Below are 12,952 nucleotides of genomic sequence, written 5' to 3' on the forward strand. Positions count from 1 at the left end.
AGCTATTACAATAATTGGTTTAGCAAGAGGAAAGGAAAATCCGACAGAGGTTGACATTTCTCAGAAGGGTTCCCCTGATTTACAGGAGAACAATAAGCAAATGATTGTAACACAAAGTGAGTGGTGTGATTATCTGGTGTGAGCAGGCAGGCCCAAACTTGCGCCTTTGCTCCGCTTGGTTCCAGTGTCTGAAGGGATTTGTTATTTTGAAGCTTACTGCTATAATTACCCGATTACAGTACCATAAATTGCCTCATTATGACTGTAGCTAATTTACTTTAATAAAAGGTTCTTCATAATACACCCTGACAGATTACACTGGAGCTGGCTCATAACAGCTACATGATGCTTTTCGGATCAATTTACAAAGCTGATGGGAGGGCTATTTGAAACAAAGAAACAACGAGCAGTATGCACAAAAAATAGTTTGTTTGTAATCATGTTACAATGCCATTCGGACAAATACAAGACATGTTGATGAAAATTACAGCTAAACATGTAGCCGGAGATTCCGCACCACCTCGTCTGTGGTGTTGGTAATATTTGTGAGCTCTTGTTTTACATTAGCTGATTAGAAGTTTGTTTGTATGCCTTGCACGGATGAAGGCTTTAAGCAATTAATGAAGACGGGGTGTCATGTAGCTGGAGTCCAATTATCATTTTCACAATCAGAATTGTCAAACTGTATAATGATTAGGATAGTACAGAAGAAGTGGGGGATGGCGAGAAGGCCAGCTGTACAAGTGCCTATCTGTCCGACGCTCGCCAGTCTCACATTGTCGGTCTGTAGTTAGGTGCACTTTGTTGCTTAGATGCGCAACTTTGATTATACAGTATCCCTTTGCCATTGCCCTGCTGGATAACCAGAAATAAACTGTGTGCCTTGCGCATAAGATGGTCATAAACACAGATCCACATGCATGTAATCGCAGTTGCTGTTATTCGGCGTCACCAGTGAATAGAATTAAAACTATGATTTGTTTTGAATGTGCTAAAAAGTAACTCCTAGTTTGCTGTTGGAATAGGGGCGATGAAGGTATGGAAATTAACCGGCATCTTGTGTTAGTCTTCTGTTTGGTCCTTAGCCAAATTAAAAATGTCAAATGCGCATTGCATTTAAGATCGGTGAAGAAGGTGCAACACCAATTTGAACTTCGTGCCTTTAATGTAGGAAAACGTCCCGAGTGTTTTATGGGAGAACGGACACTGAGTGAGAGCTGGAAGAATTAAGGGAGATGGCTGCATCATTGGAGACAGTGATTTTAAGGAGGCTTTTGAAGGTGAGGAAGAGAATTTGAGTAGGGGAAATGATGGCTGAAGGCTCCACCACTGACAGCAGAGGGTGGAGGGGACACGCTGTAGACCAGAGTCTGAGGGGAGGGCATGGGCAGAGATACAGGGTTGAATGGTATACGGCCATGGAATGATGTATAACCAGAATGAGGATTGTGAAATCAATGCACTGAGGCAACGGACGGATGCGATAGGTCAACAGAACTTAATTGAATGTGGTACAGAATATAGTGGCAATATTGAAAGAAAGTAAGCGTGTATATTTTTTATTACTATTTTTCAATATGTGGGATGTTTTATTACGTTAAAGGCACTATATAAATATAAGTTGTTGGTAATACAGGATAGGATTTGAGTGGTGAAGTTTTGGATAAGTTGGAGTTTGTATAGGTTGGAGGTCAAGAGGCTGGTGAAAGCATTGGGAGAAGTCAAGCTGGGAAGTGACCAAGGTATGGATGGGAATCGCGGCAAGAGAGGTGTGGAAATAGGCAACTTTTAATTGAGTCGGGTAGGACACAATATCGAATGGCAATAAGAAATAAGGCATCAATGCATCAGGAGAGTGCCTGTTTTAACAGGAGTGCAGCGGACAGTAGAGTACAATAGGATAAACCCCAAATTAACTTTTGCTTCATTTCTAAGATTTGACCTGCGATGGTTATCCTAAACCCACAAAATTGTGCCTCTCTAACTTTGCTGCCTGATCAAGCAACTTTTTGTTGGTGAGCTCAATGCAGGGAACCAATCTGTTTGGCTGCACTGTTCAGACTTGGGTCCCCGTATTACATCTCAGCAGGCTTACGAAGACCGGCAACCGATGATGCACCTAAACTGAGGAGGGCGGTGCGTGGAAATCGCTGCTTTTTAAAAATTATTCATTCACTGGATGTGGACGTCGCCGGCAAGGCCAGCATTTATTCCCCATCTCTGATTGTCCTCGAGAAGGTGGTGGTGAGCCGCCACCGTGAATAAGAGGGCAGTTAAGAGTCAACTGCATTGCTGTGGGTCTTGGGTCACATATAGGCCAGACCGGGTAAGGACGGCAGATTTCCTTCCCCAAAGGACATTAGTGAACCGGTAGTTTCATGGTCACCATTACTGATACTAGCTTTTTATTCCAAGATTGATTTAATTAACTGAATTTAAATTCCCCAGCTGCTGTGGTGGGATTTGAACTCAAGTCTCCGGAGAATTAGTCCAGGAATTATTTTCTCCTTAACTCCTCATCATCGTTCGACTATCATCTGAGCTCGTGAGACAGTCCTCCACACCTCTTTTATTCATAATGTATGATGATACTTGTATGGGAATTTCTGTACAAGTTGAGTGTTCTTAATTCTAGGCTGACCTCTCACTGTTTCCATATTTTGGTTCCCAGGATAATAGTAATAAAACCAGTTCTTCCATTGCTCTGAAGGAATTCCCAGCAAGTTCCAGCCCTCTATGCTTTATCACTGTTATTCTAAGACTCCGTATAGTATCCCATTGGGGATGTGATTCTCCTAGCTGACAGCTAAGGCTTTTCTTAATAGTCTTGTGTAGGTGCCACCTAGTTTATTTTCTGGTAAATGTCCAAGTGCTGTATATTAACACTGATTCCACTCTACTGAGATACGTGGCAATTTCATCTTTAATTAAAGAGTCTAAAGTTTTCCCCCCTACAGATGTTAAGCTACCTGGCCTGTAGTTACTTGGATTAGCTATCTTTTTTTTAAAGTGAAGCATGTTGCTAAAATGTGGACCTCCAATCAGCGTGTTTTGTTGTCAGTAGAATCACTAGCCCTTGCTTTCAAACTAACTAATTTTCTGGTGCCAGAAATGCACAGAAATATGCATCAAAATTACAACACGGAAACCGGCCATTCAGCCCAACCAGTCCATGTTGGTGTTTACCCTCCATGTCAGATCACATTTACCTGCTTTGGAGATCAATTCCACAACCTCTCAACGTTCTGCGTTTTAAAAAAAAATAAAAAAAAATAAAAAAATAATTTTAATTAAAAAAAATAATTAAAAAAAAAAAGTTTCTCTCAATTCTCTGTGCTAAATTTCTTGGATTTAATCTTGCATCTATGGCTTCTAATTCTAGACCCATCAAGTACTCGAAACCGTCTGCTTCTATCTCTCTTGTCCCGTGCTTTCATAATTTTACACACTTCCATTATATCGACCCAAACTCTGTCGTTCTAATGAAAAAAGCCCCAATTTTTCAAGTCTGTATATATGGACTTTCAAAAGGTGTTTGATAAAGTACCACATAAGAAAGAATGACTTGCATTTCTACAGCGCCTCTCGTGACCACCGGACGTCCCAAAGCGTTTTACAGCCAAGGAAGTACTTTTTGAAGTGTAGTCGCTGTTGTAATGTAGGAACATAGGCTTGTTCGAAAAATTGAAGCCTGTGGGATTAAAGGGACAGTGGCAGCATGGATACAAAATTGGCCATGGGATAGAAACTCCAGTGCAGCACTGAGGGAGTACTGCACTGTCCGAGGTGCCGTCCTTTTAGATGAGACGTTAAACCAAGGCCCCGTCTACTGTCAGGTAGACTTAAAAGATCCCACGGCACTATTTCGAAGATGATCAGGGGAGTTATCCCCGGTGTCCTGGCCAATATTTATCCCTGAACCAACATTGTTAAAAACAGATGATCTGGTCATTATCTCATTGCTGTTTGTGGGAGCTTGCTGTGCACAAATTGGCTGCCGCATTTCCTACATTACAACAGTGACTCCACTTCAAAAAGTACTTCATTGGCTGTGAAGCACTTTGGGATGTTGTGAAAGGTGCGATATAAATGCAAGTTCTGACTTTACATTGCCGTGGAATGCGCTGTATATTACTGGTCCAATTCTAAAACAAATATCGGGGCCAATAATGTGGGAGGCGTCCTATCGCTGTATTATGAGGCGTGGAGACCAATGGCTTTTAACATGTCTGATGGTTCAGCGCATCCCAATGTGGTTAGCCAGCATGAAGGGGTACTGGCAGCCTGCACACAAACTGTGAGCAAGTCACCTTGGGGCCATTGCAAATATTTCAATTAGGGTCCCTACACATGAAACAACTAGAGATGTTTCCACTTGCGGGCAAGACCAGAACATAGGGGCTATAAATATAAGATAGCCACTAATAAATCCAATAGGGAATTTAGGAGAAACATCTTTACCCAGAGAGAAAGAAAGACTTGCATTTATATAGCGCCTTTCACGACCACCGGATGTCTGAAAGCGCTTTACAGCCAATGAAGTACTTTTGGAGTGTAGTTGCTGTTGTAATATAGGAAACACGGTAGCCAATTTGTGCACAGCAAGCTCCCACAAACAGCAATGTGATAATGACCAGCTAATTTGTTTTTGTTATGTAGATTGAGGGATAAATATTGCCCAGGACACCGGGGATAACTCCCCTGCTCCTCTTCAAAATAGTGCCGTGGGATCTTTTACGTCCACCTGAGAAAGCAGAGTGTGGTTACAATGTGGAACTCGCTACCACAGTAAGTAGTTGAGGTGAAAGGCATAGATGCATTCAAGGGGAAGCTAGATAATCACATGAGGGAGCAAGGTATAGAAGGATATGTTGATGGGGTGAGATGAAGAGCAGTGGGAGGAGGCTCGTGTGGAGCATAAACACCGGCATGGACCTGTTGGACTGAATGGCCTGTTTATGTGCTGTAAATACTTTATAATACTTTATAAAACAGAGAGTAGGGCTGAACAGTTGTTTTTCAGACTGGAGGCAGGTATACAGTGGTGTTCTACAGGGGTCAGTATTAGGGCCACGGCTCTTTTTGATATATTAATAACCTGGACTTGTGTATACAGGGCATAATTTCAAAATTTGCAGATAATCTGAAACTCTGAAATGTAGTAAACAATAAGGAGGATAGTAACAGTCTTCAGGAGGATATAGACAGACTGGTAAAATGGGCAGACACATGGCCGATGAAATGTAATGCAGAGAAGTGTGCGAAGCGATACATTTTGGTAGGAAGAATGAGGAAAGGCAATATAAACTAAAGGAGGTGTGGGAACAGAGACCTGGGGATGCATGTACACCAGTCTTTGAAGGTGGCGAGACCAGTTGAGAAGGCTGTTTTAAAAAAAAAAAATAATAATAATAATAATGCGGGATCCTTGGCTTTATATATAGAGGCACTTTCTAGTCGGAGACACTGGCTAAGTATCAGGCGTAGGAAGCCCGAGTTATTATTTTTCCTCTCTTTCACTTCCTGACCCTTCTCATTCCTCCACTTTAATGCTCCTGGTGCTGCTGCCCTGGCTATGATCAGTTAACCCAGTACAGACCAGGGATCCAATCTGGGACAATCTTTACCCACTGAGCTATTTGGGGGCAGGAGGGGGGTGGGGGTGTCCCCAGTGTTAAGTTACTCCAAAATATTTGAAAACTTTTACTCTCGAGAATGAGTTGCCAATCCCTTTTTTTAAACAAAGAAACACTTCTGTAAAGAACTACTGATCTGAGTATTGGCACAAACATACAGTACATAAGCAGTAAATATTGCAGAGTCCGTTAGATGGTTAATAAATGGTTACTGTGGGGCTGCTACTTGCTTGATTTTTCTTTCTCTCTCTCTTCCCATGTTGGACGTTGCTATGGTGATTAAGTTACAGGCTCCTTCTGAAGCAAGGAGAACGGCACGTAGCGTACTGCTCGGGTTCCAGGATGGGGTCAGTCACGCACAAGAGTGAAGAGATGTCTGTTAATCTTAATGAACTTCGAGAGTGCTGATCAATGCTGCCGCCTTTTAGTTAGCGGTGCCAACACCACGTGCCTGTTAGATGATCCCGAACAGATTCATATCGTGTTGACGTGAAAGTAGAGATTCCACCCCCTCCCCCCCCCAGCTTTCATGGCTCTTTTTACACAGTCGGTTTCATAGAACATCTGCAAAAGTCATTTTTCCATAACATTCCATTGCTTTTGGATTGTATGCGGCAGCAAAACAAAAATGCTTGGAACCAGAGACTTTCTAAATTTGAGTGTTTGCACCCAAACAGTTTACAGTAAATGTAAAAGAACACTGCTGAATATCCCCCGATCAGTGAAATCTGCTGCAGTGACCAAAAGGTGAGATTCCCTGTTTAATCAGTGAACCGTCATGAGGCCTTGGCATTTAGACACAGGCAGCAGTCAGTGTGGAGACTTTTTTTAACTGGGGAGGGGGGAGATTGGGAGGACGTGTCTCCGAACTGACTGTCCCTTGTGCGAAAGTGAGTGTGATTATTTATTTAAGAGCTTGTTGACTAGTCATGGAGCCTGTGATTTACACACACAATTTAATTCTGTCCCCGGTGCGTGTTGGGGAGGGGGTTCAGTGACCTGCGTCTTGAGTCTCACTTCTATGTCTGACAGCTTCCAGTAAAAGCACTTGTGTTCTGTTTATAGGAATCTTTACATTGCAGTATCTTGGGCAGTAAACAGAATTTCAAAAGTCTCTCCGCTTTGGAAGGATGAGAATATTTACTACAACACAGATTTAAGTGGCGTCACTGCAACTCAGCACGTTGGTATATCAGTGGGCCATACAACAGTGTGGTAGGATAACAGTACGTGCCTGTAATTCCCCTGTGGTGAATAGCCTCTCTCTCTCCCCCTCTCTCTCTCCCCCCCCTCTCTCTCTCCCCCCCCTCTCTCTCTCTCCCCCCTCTCTCTCTCCCCCCTCTCTCTCCCCCTCTCTCTCCCCCTCTCTCCCCCCCTCTCTCCACCCCCCTCTCTCCACCCCCTCTCTCCACCCCCTCTCTCTCCCCCCCTCTCTCTCCCCCCCTCTCTCTCCCCCCCTCTCTCTCCCCCCCCTCTCTCTCCCCCCCCTCTCTCTCCCCCCCCTCTCTCTCCCCCCCCATCTCTCTCCCCCCCTCTCTCTCCCCCGCTGAGTGGGGCCAAATCAGTAGGTAATTTAATGCAGGGTGCTGTGGCAGCGAGTGAACTGGGAGCAATTACTTGTTCACACTCTTGGGACTAGTGTTGGGAACATATACTAAAAATAATTACAAGGGGAAATGATTGTGAAGGTTTGAAGTTGAATGTCACCGAAATTTACACTGAGAAGTAGTGCTGCCGTCTGTAAAGATTTGATACAATTTAGTACTATGTACGTGATGATGACTGAGTAGAGGCATGTGCGGTTCTGCTTGACTGTACAGTGTAAAGAAAAAACTGATCTTGCATTTATATAGCACCTTTCATGACCTCAGTAAGTCCCAAAGCGCTTTACAGCCAATGAAGTACTTTTGGAGTGTAGTCACTCTAGTGATGTTGGAAACGCGGCAGCCAAACACCGCAAGGTCCCCACAAATAGCAATGAGATATTGACGAGATACTTGTTTTTTTGTGATGATGAGGGGTAAATATTGGCCAGGACACTGGGGAGAACTCCCCATGCTCCTCTTTGAAATAGTGCCACGGGATGTTTGACGTCCACCCGAGAGAGCAGACGGACCTCTCTTTAATGTCTCATCCGAAAGATATCACCTCCGATAGTGCAGCGCTCCCTCAGTGCTGCAGTTGGAGTGTCAGCCTACATGTTGTGCTCATATCTCTGGAGTAGGACATTGAACATTTGACCTTCTGACTCGGAGGCGAGACTGCTACCAACTGAGGCAAGGCCGACCCCTATGGCCGGGAAAAATCAAGTATTACTAAAGCAGCTGTTTGTAGTCTTGCTGATCACTGGTTTAAAGGAAAGGGTCAGATGAGTAACTGAATTCCCTTAGAGGACATAAAGTATGTTTATCTTCAATTTTCAATGCACACATATTATTTCAGTGGAAGAATCAAAGCAAGTATTTTATAAGAAGTGATTGGGAAGAGTTTCAACTTTTCTTGCCAGCTCCCAATTGAAAAGTTGCGACATTTCCCGAAAGGGAGTAAAGGAAAATATGAAACCAAGTCACCCAAGGCTATTGCTCAGCACAAGGCTGATCCCTGGGATGGCAGGAATGACGTATGAGGAGAGATTGGGTCGATTGGGCTTATACTCGCTGGAGTTTAGAAGAATGAGAGGGGATCTCATCGAAACTTATAAAATTCTGACAGGTCTGGACAAACTAGATGCAGGAAGGATGTTCCCGATGGCGGGGGAGTCCAGAACCAGGGGTCACAGTCTAAGGATAAGGGGTAAGCCATTTAGGACTGAGATGAGGAGGAATTTCTTCACCCAGAGTGTGGTGAACCTATGGAATTCTCTACCACAGAAGGCCGTTGAGGCCAAGTCTTTAAATATATTCAAGAAGGAGTTGGATATATTTCTTAGTGCTAAAGGTATCAAGGGATATGGGGAGAAGGCAGGTACGGGGTACTGAGTTTGGATGATCAGCCATGATCTCATCGAATGGCGGAGCAGGCTCGAGGAGCCGAATGGCCTAGTCCTCCTATCTTCTATGTTTCTATGTAGTTGCTGTTGACAAAGATTTGTCTGGGGAATAATGTAGGGAGAGACTTGAAGGAAAGGTGGAAACATAACTTTGATTTTCTGGTGGTGATGGTTTAGGAGAGGTGAAGTTTAACTTTAGACTTCCACAGTAGGTGCCAGAAAGCCCAATTTAAAAAAAAATCTTGTTTCAGATATTAGCTGGTGCTACTGAAACAGTTTCATCCAATGGTTTAAAAGCACTTTGTTTTCCATGTCATGTGGTATATTCTATAACCGGGCGGAACCTCACGGGCTTCAGCATGTTCATCACCAGTTGAAATGCGAACATACGAACCATGTCGTACAGGAAAAGACCAGTGTTCCCTGTAATTTTTCTCAGCTATTGGCAGGCTATTCAAATTACCGCGCATGCGCGGTTTTTGCATTGAAAAGCCGGCTGCGCGGGATCCCTGGAGCGCTGCGCGACCACACAGCTTAAAGTGAACATTGGAAAAGACCCTCTGGTCTGTCCAGCCTGTTCCAGATTTGTTAGAATCACTTCCAGAACTATTTGCTTTAAATGGGGTTGCAAAGATACACGGGAGATAAATGTAAAGCTGCTCTGGGGTGGGGGTAGGGGTAGGGGTAGAGCTATCCCAAATTTCTTTTATACTTTCAGCCGTGTTCTTTGGGTTATCCTCACTTTGCTTCATTCATTATCTGATGGGGCGGCAGGCAAGTGACTGGGGTACAGACTGCTGTGTATTGGCCAAACGGAAATATATGGGAGCCACCCTGTCTGACGCCAGGGGAGTAACTTGACCAAACATAGAAACATAGAAGATAGGAGCAGGAGTCGGCCATTCGGCCCCTCGAGCCTGCTCCGCCATTTAATGAGATCATGGCTGATCATCCAAATTCAGTACCCTGTCCCTGCCTTCTCCCCGTATCCCTTGATCGCTTTAGCCTTAAGAAATATATCTAACTCCTTCTTGAATATATTTAATGAAATGGCCTCTACTGCCTTCTGTGGTAGAGAATTCCACAGGTTCACCACTCTCTGGGTGAAGAAATTCCTCCTCATTTCTGTCCTAAATGGCTTACCCCTTATCCTTAGACTGTGACCCCTGGTTCTGGACTCCCCCGCCATCGGGAACACCCTTCCTGCATCTAGTGTGTCTAGTCCTGTTAGAATTTTATAAGTTTCAATGAGATCCCCTCATATTCTTCTAAACTCCAGCGAGTATAAGCCCAATCGACCCAATCTCTCTCATACGTCATTCCTGCCAGTTTCTTCTATTTGTGAAAGTGTCTGGCCTCCACTCGCCCTTTCTGCTGGCACCAGTGATTTGGCAGCTCGAGGCATAATGAGGCATTCTTTACTTAGTGGAAACGTTCTCCCCTCTGTCAGAAGGTCGTGGGTTCAAGCCTCACTGCAGAGACTTCAGCACATAATCTGGGCCGACACTCTAGTACAGTACCGAGGCAGTGCTGCCATGTCAGAGTTCTGTCTTTCGGGTAAGATGTTAAATCAAGGCCCCGTCTGCCACTTCAGGTGGCGGTAACCTATGTCATAGCACTTTTTGAAGAAGAGCAGGGGAGTTCTTGTGTCCTGTCAAACATTTATCCCTCAACCAACATTGCTAAAAGCAGGTTATCTGGTCGTTTAACCCATTGCTGTTTGTGGAACCTCGCCGTGTGCAAATTAGCTGCTATGCTCCCCTATATTAGGCCAGTCACGATACGTCAATAGTACTTCACTAGCTGTGAAGCGCTTTGCGATGTCCTGAGATGGCGAAAGGCAAGTCGTTCTTTCTTTCAACGCAGGGAAGCATCACAATGTGTACTCCTCTAGTAAAGGGTCAATGATCCAGAGTTGTGCGCTGCGTGCAGAATATTGCATCTGTGATGGTGCAGCACATCTCCAGTCCCTTCGAGTGTAGGGAAATTGCATCTCAATTGTAAAAGATGTTTGGGTATTACTGAAGGGTGGAAGGGTTTTGCAATACGCTGTAATACAAAAGTCACCAATGTCTAATTTTGTCTGACATTGTTTGCATTGGAATTCCGCATGCCCATCAGTGGAGTACGGTTGCGGCGCTGAAAGCTAGTGTGATCATTTCTCGTCTGACCTTGTATTTTCACTGAAGCGGATATCGAGAGAACTGATAATGCTGGTTAATTATACTGAATGTTTGTTTATGCAATAGGGCTCAAATTACTTTGCCAGGATTAGCCCATAATGCATCTAACAAGCTTGTCATTTCTCTGTTCACACCCTTGCCTCCACGCGCACACTGTTTCCCCAACTTACCTGCTTCCAGATCTCAGCTCATGCTCCTCTCGATCTGCCTACAAAAGCACATGATGGAACAGCCTGAGTGATTTCCCTCACCCACCCCCAGTATTTTCCCTCCTTCCCTGTTGGGAAAGACCTGAACTGTGCTCCGTACTTTCTCCAGACATTACTGTTGAGAATGTGAACTCTCTTGCTTCATAATGTTGCTGCAATTCCCACTACCCTCCTTAGCCACAAGGGTGGGTCAGTCTGCCCTCAACGTTGCTCTTTGATTCACCCAATTTTTGAGGCATTGACTTGGCCCATCAAGCCTTTATTTCTCCAACTGTCTTGCGATGGAGCACTTTTCCAGCTGATAAAGGAAGAAGAAATAAGTCAGCTTAATATTTGCAGTACCTTTTCCCAGCCTCCATGACTTCTCTCTCTCCTTCACCTCCCCCAGCGCTGGACATTGAGGGAGGCCAGATGATCTTATCAGGTCTCCACCAATGCTACAATAATTAGCCACTTGGAGGCTTCCAAGAGCACCTCTTGATGTACAGGAAACTCTTTTTTTAAAGTCCGGATTACAGAGAGGTATAGTAAAACGTACGAGAGCTCCATACACAGCAACAGATCCAGGCTTCCCTGTTGCTTAGCAACAAGTGCAGGAACCCCGGTTACACGGCCACAGATCCAGGAACGGCCACTAATATGAAGTAAAGCTTACCTGAACCTACTCCTGAATTTTGCCGGTTAACAGAGATTTCCGGTTATTTAGGTGCCGGTAAATCGAGAGTTTCCTGTATTCCTTCTCTTGTGAGGAATATCTTTCCTACACTTACCAATTTCTCACCAGTATTCGGAACTCATCGTGTGGCCCATCACGTTCTTTGCTTGTACTTGAATTCGGCTAACTCTGAAAATGTGTAGTGCGTCTTTATATTTTTGTGTTGCGTTATAATCAGTGAATAATTATTAATTTAGAGCTTTTATTTTTATCTTTGTACAGTTATCTGAACGATCTTGAAAGGATAGCGAGATCTGATTACATCCCGACCCAGCAGGATGTGCTGCGAACCAGAGTCAAGACTACAGGCATTGTGGAGACCCATTTCACTTTTAAGGACCTACATTTCAAGTAAGCATCGCATGGTTAAATTCAAGGTCAATGCTGTTGCTTCTGATTCGATTTAAAAGCAATAAGAACTTCCTGCACAAATCAGTAAAACAACTCGTCTATTTTTCGGGGGGAAAAAAGCTGGTCACGTGCAAGCCCACAGGAAGAGCTGACTGGTTGCTAGAGAAGATGTCATAGTTCGTTTACTTATTGCTTAGTTTGTTAGGTTATTGATTCTAATTTTTCTGCAGCTGTTGTACGTGATGTTATAAGATTATATTGCTGTTCTGTGTTTTACTTCATACTCCTTCCTGAATCTCCCCTGGTCAGGCACAGTTTGTTGCCGAAGAGGATGAACCAGAACCTCGGCCCCTATCATATATATATATATTTTTTTATCCATTCTTTTTGTTTTTTCTTCCCTCCCTTCAGCTGTCCTTCATTCTACCAGTGCAATTCACACCCTATCTAGAGCCATCCTATGTTCCTTAACCTGCCCCATTTCCACCTCCCCCTGCTTTGAATATCTCTTAATCTCTCCTGCTTTCTGTCCCATCACTGACCTTCCCTTTTGTTCTTTCATCCCCTTCCCCTTTTCCCAGCCCCTAAACTTGCTTTTCATTTCCTGCTTTTTCCCCCAGTTCTGACGAAAGGTCATCGACCTGAAACGTTAACTCTGTTTCTCTCCACTGATGCTGCCTGGCCTGCTGAGTTTTTCCAGCGTTTCCTGTTGTTATTTAGGATGAACCAGAAGTCTGCTCCTGGGCCTCTGCCGCTGCTGTTTTGTACTTAAACATTAGTTCCTTGAGTATAGAAGATTAAGGGGTGATCTAACGGAGGTGTTTAAAGTGATTAAAGGATTTGATGGGGTAGACGGGAGTGACTGTGAA

At 44.1% G+C, this 12,952-nt stretch overlaps 1 protein-coding gene across 1 annotated transcript in view; it reads left to right on the plus strand.

Moving 5' to 3' along the window:
* gnai2a (guanine nucleotide binding protein (G protein), alpha inhibiting activity polypeptide 2a) overlaps positions 1–12,952 on the plus strand; it is a 254,199-nt gene that overhangs the window by 183,749 nt on the left and 57,498 nt on the right. The window contains exon 5 of the mRNA XM_086001979.1: positions 11,955–12,083. Within this exon, the coding sequence (XP_085858105.1) occupies positions 11,955–12,083 (129 nt within the window). The remainder of the gene's footprint in view (positions 1–11,954; positions 12,084–12,952) is intronic.

This window comes from Somniosus microcephalus, chromosome 11 (genome assembly GCF_052327205.1).
Source record: "Somniosus microcephalus isolate GS21.2 chromosome 11, FLI_Smic_1.0, whole genome shotgun sequence".
Classification (NCBI taxonomy): domain Eukaryota; kingdom Metazoa; phylum Chordata; class Chondrichthyes; order Squaliformes; family Somniosidae; genus Somniosus; species Somniosus microcephalus.